This window comes from Podarcis filfolensis (assembly GCF_964270895.1).
Source record: "Podarcis filfolensis genome assembly, chromosome: 10".
Lineage (NCBI taxonomy): Eukaryota > Metazoa > Chordata > Lepidosauria > Squamata > Lacertidae > Podarcis > Podarcis filfolensis.
The window spans coordinates 35779612-35795495 of record NC_139612.1 but is presented as its reverse complement, the minus strand read 5'-3'; the positions used below and the strand labels follow the sequence as shown (position 1 = coordinate 35795495).

Here is a 15884-nt window from a genome sequence, read left to right as displayed (position 1 = left end):
TGTCTCTATCTGGCTCACTTTTTCACTGCGTTCTGGCCATAGAGTAGCAATGCCTATATATGGGACCATTTCATCTAGCTGTGTTCAAAAGAATGATAAAGCTATTCATTGGCCAGCCTAAAACAAGATTCCCTTGTCAGGTTTCTGTTTCTATTTGTAACGAGCAGAAGTCCACTTTTCTACTGATAACTATTCCTCAACTGTTCAGTTTTAACTACGCAGAAGACTAGCTTTCAGTTTTAGCAAAATTAAATACTGTATTTGTGTGTCAACAGAGTGATGACAAGAATTACAGGCGAGGTTCTTCCTGGCGAAGACAATTCCCCCCACGTGAAGTCCATGGAATCAGCATGATGCCTGGCTCCTCAGAAACACTGCCAGCTGGGTTCAGATTAACTACAACATCAGGACAGTCACGAAAAATGGCAACTGATGGTATGGGGCTAACGCTTATTTTCATAACTAAGGGTGTCTAAGCATTCATTATCTATGTGGAAGAAAATATGCCGACCTTGCATATGCAATATAGCCAGCAGCAAAGCATCACTGACTTAGGTGCTGGTTGGTGTGAAATATTTACACATAAAATGTGTTAAAAGATGTAATACTAAACCATTATTTTAGAGGTATATGAAAGAGCTGAAGCAAACCTTGAGCTCATATGCTTGTCCCCATGCCCCACACCTGTATTTTACACAGTTTCAAATGCCTGAAAGGGGTGAATGTATTTTTCATTTCTACATTTTATTTATCCATTTTATTTATTATTTATATTTATAACCTGCCCTTCATCCATACGGCTGCAACTAATTGAGCTAAGAAGCAGTACAGTGGTACCTTGGGTTAAGTACTTAATTCGTTCCGGAGGTCGGTTCTTAACCTGAAGCACCACTTTAGCTAATGGGGCCTCCTGCTGCCGCCGCACCACCGGAGCACGATTTCTGTTCTTATCCTGAAGCAAAGTTCTTAACCTGAAGCACTATTTCTGGGTTAGCGGAGTCTGTAACCTGAAGCGTATGTAACCCGAGGTACCACTGTACACACCTTCTTTCCCCAATTGTCTCATATCATCACAAGAGCAAAAAGAGAACCTTCCCCACCCAACCACATGGTCTGTCTGCTGTGTCTCCTGTTCCAGCAGATATCCATATTTGGGTGGGAATGAATGAATTCACTTTATTCGGTCACAGACCAGCATAAGCAAAACATCTAAATAAATAGCATAACATATGGGTATAATGGTCAAATAGGTAAGGTACATACAAATGCCCTGATAGCAGGGTCAGAATCTTTTTTAAAAAAAATCTGGGACACAGATCAGGCACTCTGGATATACACCCTTTTTGAACATTAAGTGTCCGTGTGCGCAATCCACACTAAATAAGCTTCAAGAGCTGGGTCACAGAGAATACCTTACAGAGTGGGATCCATGTTTTTTCCCTCTTCCTCTAATTCCAAGATTCTTCTTGTTGTTTTGGTTATCAACTTGCAGTGGCGTCAGCGCGGTTGCAGAGACTAGACAGCTCGACGGTTCGCACGTATTCGTGCTGACAAGGCTGGCATGGAAAAAAGGATGGAGGTGAACTCATGTGAGTGATTAAAAAGCTATCTTATTTGTTGTTGGGGTGGAGTGGGCAGAACTGAACCAATAACCATAGCAGTGTAGGGTTCTCTCAAAGGGCCTGGGAAGTTCTCACTGAAGTACGTCTGGGCACTGGGATAGTGAAGGTATGCCTGGGCTATACAGCTTCTGACTATTCTTAGACTTTGTCTGCACATTAACAGCACTGAGCAATAAGCAGCTATGAGTTCTCAACATCTAAGCCTAGGGATGAGACTCAAGTCAATCTAAGGAACCTGCCTGCAGCCTAAAGAGTAGAACAGGGTATAGAGGACTAGGGCTGGGTGATAACTGGTTTTTAACATTGTGATGTATCAGCAGCTAAATACCAGTGTGTGTGAAGTGTATCTTGGCTGCTTCTTCCTCAGAAGCAGCTGAAATATATCACCCAGTCCCGTGCCCCTCAGCTGATCAAGCTTCTCCCCTCTGGCTGATGTGAGCCGGAGAGGGATTCCTTAAACCACTCAACTGAGAGGTGGGAAGCCTCCCATACTGCTCTGGCAGCTTCCACAAGCCAGAGGCAGGGCTTGGTTGCTCCAGGAGTGACTGACCAGAAGAGTACACCCTGCACAGGCTGCACACCCACCACTTCTCAGCTGATCACGCCACCATATGGCTCCCATGAGGGGCTGAGAGACTTCTTTAAACTGCTCCATTGAGGAGCATGTGAATATTTCTTTTCCATAAACCCCAATTTACTTTCCTCTGTTTTATCATGTGTCTTACTTCTGCTCCTTGAGCATAGCTGGGTGGAAACCAGCGTGGCTGGAGCAACCCAGTCAGATGGGTGGGGTACAAAGAACAACGGTCACACAATTTTTGACACTGCAAAACACCACCTTCAGGGCAAATGTCAACCATGATGGTGCACTTTTCAGCAGAAAACTAGCATAGGACCCCATCCACATTTGAAGCAGATTCTAGCACCAGGCCCCAAGATGGATTTCTCTCCAAAATAAAAGCAGCCAGACATAGCACACTTGTTTACACACATCATTAATGCCATGTGTAGTTTAGCTCTGAATTGAGAGGGGGAAAAGCTTTTCCCTTCTCCCAAGCAAAAAACATTAAACCAAATGAGGACAAAAACACTGAAATGGAATAGCTTGTAATTAGAGCTATGTAGGCTGTTGTTAGCATGCCAAGGGTATGAAATTGAGTGCCCCAGAGCATTACAAATTTCACTGCAAGTTCAGATAGTAAAGAGCCAATGCTTGCAAATATCAAACCTATGATTATCTAATCTACTGCTACTACCACAGAGTCAGCCATTGCTTGAGAATACAAATTCTAAAATTAGGAAATACAAACAGCACTAGGCAGATAAAAATAATTTGCTAAAGGTATAGAAAAATGAATCGGTGCAGTTTGCAAGGTACTACTACTACTACTACTACTACTACTACTACTACTACTATTCAAGAGTGCAGTCTATGGGTTCATTGCAAATACCATTGCCCTTGACATTTATTCCACTGGTAGCTACAGTAATTTATGGACCAATGCTATCACCAATGAAATCTGAAACATTTCCCAACCTGCATCTATCAAAGGAAACATTCTACTAGAGAGAGAAAAAAACAACCCAATATATTACCTTAAAAAGATGCAAAACAATTAAGATAGTGAAATTCCAACTGGCCTTTTTATTGTATTAACATGTCTGCTTTGGTATATTATACAGTGGTACCTCTGGTTACGAACTTAACTTGTTCCACAGGTCCGTTCTTAACCTGAGGTACCACTTTAGCTAATGGGGCCTCCCGCTGCCGCACGATTTCTGTTCTCATCCTGAGGTAAAGTTCTTAACCCGAGGTACTACTTCCAGGTTAGCAGAGTCTGTAACCCGAGGTACCACTGTATGACTAAACAATTACAATCCAAATTCTCACAGAAAACAGTATCATTTACCTTGAATGCTTCAGGTAAAATATGTATACTTAGGTCTGAGTGGTAAAAGGAATCTGGGGCTGGTAGCTCAATACCTACAGAGACTGCCTATCTTTAAATTTCCTTAGTGCCTCAAGACAGATTTTCCCCATTGTGTCCGCAGCCCCTTTTCTCCACAATAATCCTGCCTGCTTCAACAGGACTCTTCTAGAAGCCATTTACTACTCATTAATAATCAGCCTAAGATAGAGATCACCAACCTTTTTGGGGGGGCACCACATGCTGTAATCAAGCACACACCACAACTTGTTGTATTGGCTACACCAGAATGATTTTTGAGCCTAATTTCTGTAGAGGGATAAAGAAGGGTGCCCTGCATTGCCAGGGAAGACTTCTGCAGGGCCCACAGGCACCATGTTGGAGACCCTTGGGCTCAGTAACAGAATACTGTAATGGAGTTATTACTGAATGTACTATTTTTCCCCCACCTCTAGATGCCAACTCTTCTACTTTACCTGAAGTGCACTACCACCACGTTATGAAAAGAAGCTTTTTATTCAAGAACAGGGTATAAGGAAGTACAGTAGAATATTTATCAGACTAAACTACATGGAGATCTTTTTACAAATTGTGTTTTAAGGTGCAGCCTGCCAAGTACTACCATCATGCAACTCTAATTCATTTCAGTGGAGGTAACGTAAGTTTCAGACAGCCCCACTGAAATGACTAAAGAATGTGCAGCAACAGTACTGGCTGGGCTGCACCTATTGGGTAGTTCAATAAGGTAATAGTTACTAATTAAGGTTTTTTTAAAAAATAAATAAACCCCAATGTATCTATCATCATAAGTTTGATTGAAGTGCAGGAAAGCTTTTATCAAAAGGAGACACTCATTTTTAAACTTGTTTCATCTGTTTTATTGTAAAATACTAGAATTTATGTATTTACTGTGTATGTATTTCTTTTAATATGTGTAAGTCTCATGTAAATGGATATAAATATGATTTTTTTAAAAGAAATTCTATGGTACATGGGGTCTTAGTGCAAACACTTGACAATACAGTGTCAACAATACTGTTTGTATCCTTCCATTCCACCATTTTTACAGTTTTGAATTGTAGCAAAGTCAATTGGATATGTTTAGCAGAGTTATTAGATGCTTCAACATGTTCCTACTTTTTAAAAGAAATCTGTCAATATTTAAAGCTCAACACCTGCCTCTGATGATTTACAAAAGAAAGATTTGAGCCAAAAATGGACCTCTAAAGGCAAAACACAATTGTTATATATACTTGTAGAAAAGCACTGTGACGGCTCTCCTTTTTAATATCAACAAGATCAAAAATCAACTATAGGATGTTAACAAGAGACATTCTCCTCAATGGCTACTTATGGACCAAGAAGAAACTAGCTTTTTCTAGGACTCACGTTTTGCCTTCCAAATTCTTCAGATGCTGGCCAACGTTGGCATAGAACAAACATCAAGGGGAAATAAATCCTGATCTTCAAGTTTTCAGTTATATAGAAAAATGCTGCCCTCCATTTCTTCATTATAATAGGCATTAGACAGCTGATTGTCTAATAACATGTTTATCCAAGACGGCCTTGCTGAGACTTCTCGGAAGTCAACCTTATCAGAGGAACTAACTGAAAGGCAGAAAAGTTAATATATAATGTACAAAAGCTTAGAGGAGAAACTATTATCTGCTGTGGCTTTATTTGGTGGTGTTATTGATGTTTATTCTTTGTTTATATGGGAAGTTTCAAAGTAAGACCTATTTAATAATGTCATTTACCTTCTATTTGCTAATCTCCCGCTGCCTGATCTTAGCTTCAGACCTGTCTTTTGGTTATTCCTTTCAGCAGGTTGATCTGCAAAACATCTGCACGTACATTTGTTTTACTGCGTTTTGTTTTGCTTTTTTTACTTAAACAGACCTCAGTTTAACCAAATGGTGACAGATTCTTTTTCTCCCCCGTTGTCAATAAAAGAAAATCAGTGCTGTTTTATGTGTTCAGTGTCTGATGGAACTGCATGGTGTGTCACAGCTTCAAATGGAACTTTAAGAGGCAAACATTGCTTCAGGGCTGAATATAAACATAACGTTTTCTATTAACAAGCAAACCAGAATGTGCTTTTAAAGATAATAATGCCGTCTGCCACAAGATGGTGCACTGAACGTATTGCTTCATAGAAAGTAACGTACAAAAAGGGTTCCTTCTAAGTAAACTTTGCTACAACCGCCAAGACACTGGCTTCATCAATTGATTTCTATGGAATATAACTTAAGGTTACCAGACATCCCCATTTCCCGGGGACAGTCCCCAGATTTACAAATCAGTCCCCATACAAAAGCCACGGAAGTTGAAAAGTGTCCCTGGATTCATTGAAAAAAATCTGGTAACCTTAATATACTCTGTTGTTGTAACAACTGCTGTAACATGTCTTCAAATGCCTTTTAGACCAATATACAGCTGGAATCAAACATACTAGCAACCTGGTAATCTAATTCTCCAACCACTGATTGATCCTGAGCAAGTTAGTTAAGTCCCATTGATATAAGTATGATTAGTTTTGGTTTGGAGCCAATACACTATATAACAGCACAGTATAATCCTATAAATAGGGAAGGTGATTTGAATTTAAGGAGGCTTACCTATGGGTAAGTATGTAGGACTGCAGCCATAATGAATTTTTCCTGAAGCCTACAGATGCCTGTTTCTTTTCTAGCTACCATGTGTCCTAGAACAGAGTTAAGATTACTATGAAATACACCAGGCTTCCTCAACTTCGGCCCTCCAGGTGTTTTGAGACTACAATCCCCATCATCCCTGAACACTGGTCCTGCTAGCTAGGGATCATGGGAGTTGTAGTCCCAAAACATCTGGAGAGCCAAGGTTGAGGAAGCCTGAAATACACTAATTCTAATAGTAGTTGCACTATGCAATATTACTTTTCAGGAGACAACTATAGCAAGAGCTTCTCTTTTCCACCCAAAGGTGCTGAGTAGAAAATAAATGAGTTAAGTTTTTATTTCTCTTCTGCCCAAAACTGATGGGTATATTTCTTCCCTGCATGGGCACACAGCACCCTACAAGTGGGGAAGGACTTATTAGCTATAGGGCTCAATAATACCTCTCACACCTTTACGATGTGCATATAAACATATAGAGGCAGGATAGGCCATGACAAGAAATGAGAAATCTATGTTCCTCCCATATATACATATAACTTTAGGGTTCATGTAACTTTCAAAAGCAAATGGAAAAGTATAGATATGAGAGGCATACAAATACCTCTTTTAATTATTCTAATGCTCCGCCTACCTCCATACTTGGGACACATGTACAAAGGAGTGTGTATGGGAGAAATAGCATTTTGATGCCTGTGACTCACCTCCCATATACGATTTCCATATGCTGCTGTTCCAAATTCATGAAGAGCCAGTCCTGCAGAGACCTGGATCCCAGGATTCGAAGGACATACACATAATAAGCCTTTGTTCTCTGAGGTGTAGCCAAGTAGCTGGAAGGAAGACACAAAGTTAGGATAAATTGGTCCTTAAGTATAATAAAGCTTTAAGAGTGTCATCATGCAGCCCCCTTTGGAGGATTTGTAGTGCCGCATCACAATCCTGACTGCATGAAATTGGAGTGGGGTAGAGGCACAAAAGAGAAGATAGATTGCACAACAGCAGCGGCAGTGACATGGGAGCAAGACAAAAGAGACAACTGAGAAGGGGAAAGTGGTGGTTTAAAACAATGGGAGAGGTCTGAACAGACTGGGAAGGGAGAAATATGGTTTTTAAAAATAGTTTTACAAGGAAAAATAACAGGGGGAAAACATACTTTCCCATCTCCTTTCTCTCTGTATTCAAACCCTGTTTTAAGCCATTCTCCCCACTGCAATGTCTACTCACATGCTCTACTCAAACTTCTGCCATTGCTTAAAACCACAAAAATTTCCTCTCCATCTCTGCTTTGTTTGAATCTCTACAGTTGTTTAAAACTACCACTTTCTCCTTCTTCTTACACTTTTCCCTCTTCCATCTTCCATTCCTCAGCTGCTTCACATGAGAGAGATGTGGAGCCTTCAAATATTCCATAATACTCTCACAAAACGTATTTTACTCCTGGTACCATGTATTGTGTTCAACATGACGTTTCACATTCAATGTTGTATTTCATACACACACACAATCCATATATGTACAACATCCATTAACTGTGCTTAACCTTCTCTAACAGAACATGCTGACTAAAAGGCTTGCCCTTAAGTTTCTGTTCGTCTTAAAGCTACAGGTAACTCTCACCTCACCTGGGGTTATGTTCTTGACCATCGCACATATAAGTGAAATCACTAAAGCCTGAACAATCCCTAGAAGACCACTTAAAAACCATTTTTCAAATGGTGGCACCTACCTGTGAGGGACGAATGAAGTCATCCTCCTCCGTCACTGGATGATGCTTCTGATTATATGAAGACTGAGAAGTGCTTGGCTATGGTTCAGATTCAGAGGTGCGTTGCACAGGCACATCTGCTACGACAGTGGCGGCTGGTATCTGTGTGAGGAACATGGTGGTTGGCAGCTGCCGATGTTGTCTCTTGAGCTCATCAAACATTTTCTTGTATAGTCTCAGAGTGTCTGTAATTCCACGGATGAACTTGAGACTGCGTTCCAAGCAGATCTTAAAGCTGTTAAGTCAACCTGGCCTGGCTTCAAATTTCATAGCAAGCTGGTCCCCATCTGTGATAGAAGGTTTGAAGTCATAGAGGTTCGGTGTCTTTTGGCACAATATGCTTGCCATCCATGGAACATGTTTCCAGTTCATGTCCTCCAGCCACAAGTTCAGTGCCTTCTCTGTCTCCACCAAAGCTTTGTCCTACACCTGGCTGCGGTCAGTGGTGCACAGCCCCATGGATCTCCTTTTCATACACCTTGATGGTATGGATGCTGGACTCATTCTGGCCAAATTTGTATCCCACAGCACTCACAGACAGGTCAGCCCTCAAGCAATCCAACAAAGCCAACACGTCTATCAGCATGAGAACCACCCTCTACTTTTTTGTTTTCTCAGAAGCTGATGATATGGTGATGATGCTTTGTGTTTTGGTGGACTATTCTGCTGTCTGAAGCTCTGCCAACCACCTCTCTCACACTCCAAACCCCTCTGTTCTCCAAATCACTCCACAAGTTTCTCTGATCTCCTCTCCAACTGCCTCTTCTGCACTCAAACACTCTCACAAACACAGCTGCGATTGCTGCTCATTTTTTTCCTGCTCTCCCACTCCCTTTCCCCCCCAACCCATGCATGTAAAAGGTCATGTTTCAGTCCCCACGTCTATGTGATGTGGAGAGACTTTAAGCCAAACTGAATACACCACCAGGGTATATGAGATGGAATTTGCTCTACATTGGACAGAAGATTTCTGTGATTCTCCCCATTCCCACCACCCTCAGCTGCTACAATACTGCTGCTTTCCAGTGACCAGCAGCTGCTTTAAACATGCTTTTGAAGTGGGAGAAACATAACGTTTTTCACATGCATCCTGAACTGCAGTCCTACGAAGCCAATACTATGTGCTATTTTGAACCATTTGATTGACTGTAATAAAAGCTCTATGAAGACTTTCTAAAGTTTCTTTAATTCCCCTTTTGACGCTGCTGTTCAGTCTGTGAAGCCAAAATATGCAACCGATGTCTTAAAGCAAACTAAGGTTGAATAAACAAACATGTATAAGATTGCACCTTGAGTACTAAGACTGAAACTGTATTAAACAGAACAAAAAATGCCATTGCTTCTACACAGGAAACTGGTTTATACAAAGTCAGATCAATGGTCCATCTAACTATTACAATGATTGGCAGCATCTATCCAGGTTTTCTCAGCTGTAGCTGGAGATGCCAGAGACCAAAAAGAGGGCCTTCAGCATAAAAGTGTCTGCTACACCACTGAGGAATGGGCATTCCAAAGGTATTCAGCATTACCTCCATTTTGTGCAGACTGTCCCAGAAGACTGGGATGAATTTGTACTTACAGGGCAATATAAAATAAGCCTTTGTTCAAAAATGATGGAGAAGCCCACTCACCACCAAGGGCTTCTTCTGTTCTGTTTGATTATCATCATCATCATCGTTTTACCTACAGGTAAGCTTTTGCAGAGGGCCATTTTTTCCTTCTGTGCCCAAGGCCCTGCTATTTCCAGTCTTGTTCTCTGTGTTGATCAGGATAATCACTTGCTGGACTTGAAGTACTGAGCTGGATCCAGATAGGTGCAGAGCTCACTCTATTACAGTGAAGAAACAAAATTGCACCCTGGGACAGGAAGTTCAGCATACAGCCAGCTAGACCCAATATTCTTCTGTGCTGCTTGATTGCAGGTAAGTATTAAATGGCTTCTAGTGATTTGGATTTCCAAAACGTAGCCTGCAAATATGCATGATGAAACGTGCGGGAGGGAAAGGGGAAAATGTCTTGGGTGTGATATATAATCTAAACAACTCAAAATAAAAATGGCAACTTTTATCCTCATAGCTCTAAACTTGCAAACAATAGTTTCATTAGTTAGAGTGCGGTCCTGAGGTTGTGAATGTGTTTGCATGGGTGGCTGGGTGTGAAGCTGAAAACTGACCTCCACTTCTAAACCTTGCTTGCTTGTGGCAGCCAGGGCAGCGAAGCAGGCAGACTTACTTTTCCTTTGCTGTGTGGATCTTTGCTCACCCCCTCAATCTTCCAGTTGATTCCAATATGGAGGTGGGACTTAGATAAACCAGCTCCAGGGTCCTGTGGAGGGGAGACTGATCCTGGGAACCCTCCAATGAATGAAGGAGCCTTGCATCCAGCAGATTCAAGGCTGCTTCCATCCTACCCCTGCCTCACCCAAAGAACCAACAGTGGTAATTCTATACATACAAAGCTAGGCAGCAGCCTCTGCTCCACCCTCGCCCCCTCCAGCCAATGGATGTGGAAGTTAAGATTGCTCTGCCCACCTCTTGAAACAATATTAATATATAAGCATACTTAAATTTCCCCTGTATTCAATGGAAGAAGTATGAGCACACGGATTCAAGTGTTGCACTGAAATTGATGGGGCTTCAAAGTGCTAAAATTTTGGCTGGGTGTGCCCTGCATCATCAGCTTCATCTTTGCATTCAATATAGGTTTAGAGCAGCATGAAAGTTGCAAATGCGATTATTTTAATAGCTATTTGAGCCTCAGAGAAACTGTTTGAATATCCACCATAAATCATTACACCAGCAATCCAATATTAATTACTTGCCATTGCGGTATAAGGCTTAGCAACACTTTTGCAGAAATAAAATTAGTCCCAATGTAATTTGATTTGCATGATACTCCTGGCCTAATTAAATGCAGTTATGTATTCCAGGTATTTTCAGATCTTAATAGGTTTTAACCATTACTTTAACTTGGTCTTCAGCATTTCTTCTACATGTTTAAACACAGCCGGGTCCTCAATGGTTGGAGTTATCTGGAAAAAAATAAGCAAGAGAAGAGAATCAAGATACCATGTTATAGTTAACAACAGTGTTAGTAAGTTCAAGTCTAGTCAACTTAGTTTGCCTAGTTTTGTTGAAATCATACAAAATCCCTGTATACACCATCAAAAAAGCAGTAACGTAATGGCCCATAGTCAGCAGTGGCACTGGAAAACAAGTTTTGTAGCCGCCACCTTCTTGTGACCAACCACTGTCAGTAGATGCAAAAAAGGCAATGTCACACAAAATGGTTCCTTAGTACAGAAATGGGTCAAGACAAATGTGATAAAAACTATTCTTTTTTATTTGTTACCTGGCCTTCACCTTAAGGTCCCAGGACGTGTTATGTTCTGAAAGAGGATCCTAAAAATATACTCCTCAAGTGTCAAAGGTCAGGATAAAGAAGTATATATAGCAAGGGTAGGAAATGCAAGCACTATCCTAAAAGCATTTGACCCTCCCAAGGTTGTTTGGCTACACTTTGTAAATCTATATGCCTGCTACAGGGTGGTGGTATTGGAGCCAAGTTAAAGGGACTGGTCTGCTTTACACAAGATATGCTGCTGCTTAAAGCCACTTAAATGCTACACAACATGCTAGGCGTAACTTTAGAGGGACAACTATAAAAGATTATGAAAACTGCAGACAGCACAGCGTAATATCAAAATATCCAGCACTTTTATCACAGTAGTAGTAAAAGAATGGAGGTAATTCACCTTGTATGGCTTGCCGTTTACCAAGGAAGAAAGAGCTGACCGTGGTATCTTGCCAGAACGTGTCTTCGGTATCTGTTTCACAAACACTACTTTCCGGAAGGCTGCCACGGGGCCAATATTTTCTCTAACTCTCTTTACGATTTCATCCAAAAGCTTTTCCTCTTCAGTGTTTACTCCTGATAAGCAAGGTAAGAACACCACGGTCAACAAAAGTAGTCTGATTCTTCTGTACAGTTACCGTTTTGTTAGCCTAAGGCTTCCCTCCACTTTTCAAACAAATGTCTCACCATTTCTTAGGACGCACAGAGCGAGTGGGATGTGGCCCTTTAAGGAGTCTTCCTGGCCGACAACTGCACAATCTGCCACAGCGCTATGGGAGAGCACAGCCTGATTGGGGAAACAGAAAACAACCACCACCATGTGTCAGTGGAGCACACAGAAAAGAGAGAAAAGGTGGGTCTCTATTAAATAATGCTCCACTAAGATTAGGACCCCATACATATATATCCATTTTGTGAAGGTGTGAAAGGTACCAGGAGTGGGGCTGAACAGTGGTTAGCATGATGGTCTGTTTTTATGAGTGCTCCAATGTGCATAGATACTGCAGGCAGCTCTACACAGTAGGCAAGCAAAGCTCACATGGGAAGGAACTGTCACTGGGTCTAAATTATCTGGCCATGTTCTTGGAGTAGCATGTGATGGTATTGAAGGGAGGTGCTTCCACATAATGCATGGGTTCAACTTTGCATTTATTTCATTAATAAAGTTATATCCAGCTTTTCACCATGGAAGTCTCAAAGAGGCTTACAGCAATAAGATACAGTGCTACCTTGGGTTACAGACGCTTCAGGTTATAGACCCCGCTAACCCAGAAATAGTACCTCAGGTTAAGAACTTTGCTTCAGGATGAGAACGGAAATCACGTGGCAGCGGTGTGGCGGCAACGGGAGGCCCCATTAGCTAAAGTGGTACCTCAGGTTAAGAACAGTTTCAGGTTAAGAACGGACCTCCAGAACGAATTAAGTTCTTAACCTGAGGTACCACTTTATACGTTAGACAAAATATGCCTGGGGAGCAGATTCTTCCCTGCTGCCTGGGAAACCGGTACTCTTAATTACTCCCTTGTGGTGTTCTCCTCGTTGTGTACTCTTTGTCCTCCCTCTGAACATCGTTTACTTTAATTTACTCTCTTGCTTGATGCGTTTCCTTTATTGGCTGTTTTAAGAATTTTGCAACTTTCAGCCTTGACAACCTGACTATTTTTTCCTGATCCTCTTTTGTTTGCTGTTTCTATGGCACCAATTATTGATGCTTCGGATTCTTCATTTAACTCTGTTTCAACATGTACATTTGATTTGTCTTTCTGCTCCCATTATTCTTCCCCAGGTCAGCCATAGATTACTTCTCAATTACGTTTTCCTTCATATATCATGGTCCTGTGCCGTTCGTCATGACTTCTCAATTTCTTATCTATACGCTTCACACACCCCCTTAAATAAGCAATCTTATTTATCTTTCTCGGTTAATTCATTCTGTTGTTGCTGCTTTGGCTAGTCACTTTTATTCCCTTGCTAATTCACTGCTTATTCCTCATTTTCTTTCTTGTCTATTTTTATCTCTTAGTTTTTGCACATGCCTTTGATAAAGCAGCGCAAGTTCATTCATGAGTTCCTTCTGATCAGCTCTTCTTATTTATCACCATTTGCCACAGCCTCATGGCTGCTTTCTTCCTTTTCTGCTCTTCTTCTCTTCTACTTGTTTGCTCAGTGTCGTGCCTTCATGTTTTCTAAGCAGATTGCTCACTTTCTATTATTCCCTTTAGTATAATTTCGAATCTCTCTGTTATGGCTTCTCGCCTCATAGATGACTTCACTGGGTTTGTCTAATTGCCACCTGGTTTCTCTCCTTTGTTTCCAAGCAATGTGTATGCAGTGTTTTCTCTCTCAAAGTCTTGATTATCACTACACTTTTGTTGTTGTTGTTGTTTAGTCATTTAGTTGTGTCCTTCTCTTCGTGACCCCATGGACCAGAGCACGCCAGGCACTCCTGTCTTCCACTGCCTCCCGCAGTTTGGTCAGACTCATGTTTGTAGCTTCGAGAACACTGTCCAACCATCTCGTCCTCTGTCGTCTCCTTCTCCTTGTGCCCTCAATCTTTCCCAACATCAGGGTCTTTTCCAGGGAGTCTTCTCTTCTCATGAGGTGGCCAAAGTACTGGAGCCTCAGCTTCAGGATCTGTCCTTCCAGTGAGCACTCAGGGCTGATTTCCTTCAGAATGGATAGGTTTGATCTTCTTGCAGTCCATGGGACTCTCAAGAGTCTCCTCCAGCACCACAATTCAAAAGCATCAATTCTTCGGCGATCAGCCTTCTTTATGGTCCAGCTCTCACTTCTATACATCACTACACTACGTCCTTTTTAATGTAGTTTTCATTCATTTGGTTTGGTTTGATAAACTGCCTCATCTTCACATTTCTTTTTTACTTTCAATGTATAATTTTTCTGTTCTTTGTTATCCTTCAGTATTTGAAGCTGCTTTCTTTTTGTCTGGCTAATCCTGTTCTATTCTTTAATGGTTTTCTTATCTGTCAGTCATGAGTCGGTGTGAGTGCTGTTTTTCACCCTTGTCCCTTTACTTTTGGGTGTCCTTCATGGTTCAGGTTTCCCTGTCTCAGTTCCTGCATCCATTCCCCTAGCACTGATTATCATATTTAGGTAGGTTCAATTCAGCTGAATTTCCCTGCTCCAGATCTCCATAACCATATAAGAGTTATCTCCCTATTTGCTGCCTATTTCTTCTGGGATTTGGATACAGTTCCTTAAACTATTTAAAAATAAGTTTATTTGGTTTCCCCATGTTGGTTCTTGATTTATCTGTTGCTGGTATCACTCCAATATCTCCTTCTCTCTGGAATCAAGGTCATATTGTGTGGTTCTTCTCCTTTCTAGTCATATTTCTCCTAAAATGTCACTGCCAACATCTTACTTCTTTCAGGAAACTAATATCACCCTTACACCTATTGACACAGCTCATTCGTTAATTTTATCTTGTTTGGATTACTGTAATGATTTGTTTACCTATGTCTCATCATAGGGCCTTTATTTCATTCATTCATCTGCTCTAATTATTTTCTTTGCCTGGAAGCATTATTGTGTTACTACATTTATTCCCTTGGCATTCATTACCCTATTTCTTTTTCCTGATTCAGTTTACTTTACACCTTTACTTTCATTTTATTATTATTCAAGTTATTTGGAAATAAGACAGTATATAATTCCATGTGAACCTTAGCCCCACCCCCAAGGCCTGATTAGGCCTGCAAAGACTTGGTGGGTGGTCCACCAGGCCATCTCAGACAAACCATGCCAACCTTTCCCATCATATATGATGCCAGGAACAAGAAAGTTCAAGCATCAAAAGTTGGTACTTTTTGAATTTAGCTCCTTTTTTCTGTGGCCCTCCACAGTGACATTACAAGGTGTGAGATTCAAAAAGTGCCAAACCTTTTGATGCAAAGGAAGAATCAGGAACACTCTTAGGTCACCTCCATGCCATGCATCTGCTACCAGGCCAAGTTCAAAGTGTTGGTGCTAACATACGTGTCAGGACCAGGTTACCTGAGAGACCACTTTACCCCTTATATACCTAGCAGATCCCTGTGGGAGAGTTTCTCCTGTAAGTTCCAAAGATCTGCAATAAGTTGGAGCAGGGATTTCAGTGATCTAATAGCATTCCTGTTGAGATATGAACAGCTACCCATTATCTGCATTTTCCAGGAACAAATAAATACATTTTGATTCTGGCAGGCTTTCTCAGCAGGATATATGGATCTTTGCTCAGAAATTTAGTTTTGTCTTAAATGTATCTGAGTTTTGGGACATTATTGTACAGTCCCTTCGTAATAAATTGATGGTGATAATACATTTTAACCACATATGTTCCACTTTCATAGTCATGACTTCCCCCAAAGAATCCTGAGAACTGTAGTTTTACCCCTCACAGAGCTACAACTCCCAGACCCTTAACCAACTACAGTTCCCAGAATTCTTAGGGAGAAGCCACGTGTTTTAAATGTATGATGTGGGTGTGACCTTAGTATACTTCCAATTCTTTATTTGCGGACACAGCTTGAATTAAAGTCTTATCAGCACAGGAAAA

At 41.2% G+C, this 15884-nt stretch overlaps 2 protein-coding genes across 19 annotated transcripts in view; one reads left to right on the top strand and one right to left on the bottom strand.

The window, feature by feature from the left end:
• PPFIA2 (PTPRF interacting protein alpha 2) overlaps positions 1 to 5516 on the top strand; it is a 273126-nt gene extending 267610 nt beyond the window's left edge. For all 11 annotated transcript variants that reach the window (XM_083573299.1, XM_083573302.1, XM_083573298.1 and 8 more), the window contains 3 exons: positions 276 to 435; positions 1493 to 1589; positions 4006 to 5516. In XM_083573299.1, the coding sequence (XP_083429425.1) occupies positions 276 to 435; positions 1493 to 1551 (219 nt within the window). In that variant the 3' untranslated portion in view covers positions 1552 to 1589; positions 4006 to 5516. The remainder of the gene's footprint in view (positions 1 to 275; positions 436 to 1492; positions 1590 to 4005) is intronic.
• ACSS3 (acyl-CoA synthetase short chain family member 3) overlaps positions 1 to 15884 on the bottom strand; it is a 65098-nt gene that overhangs the window by 1129 nt on the left and 48085 nt on the right. For 2 of the 8 annotated variants that reach the window (XM_083573348.1, XM_083573355.1), the window contains exons 14-20: positions 12014 to 12113; positions 11727 to 11902; positions 10936 to 11003; positions 7934 to 9800; positions 6909 to 7037; positions 4940 to 5158; positions 1413 to 1556 (exon numbers count right to left, since the gene is read on the bottom strand). In XM_083573348.1, coding sequence (XP_083429474.1) covers positions 9710 to 9800; positions 10936 to 11003; positions 11727 to 11902; positions 12014 to 12113 — 435 coding nt within the window. In that variant the 3' untranslated portion in view covers positions 1413 to 1556; positions 4940 to 5158; positions 6909 to 7037; positions 7934 to 9709. Of the gene's footprint in view, positions 1 to 1412; positions 1557 to 4939; positions 5159 to 6908; positions 7038 to 7933; positions 9941 to 10015; positions 11004 to 11726; positions 11903 to 12013; positions 12114 to 15884 lie in introns of those variants that run through there. The other 6 variants (XM_083573352.1, XM_083573349.1, XM_083573353.1 and 3 more) reach the window with 6 other exon arrangements.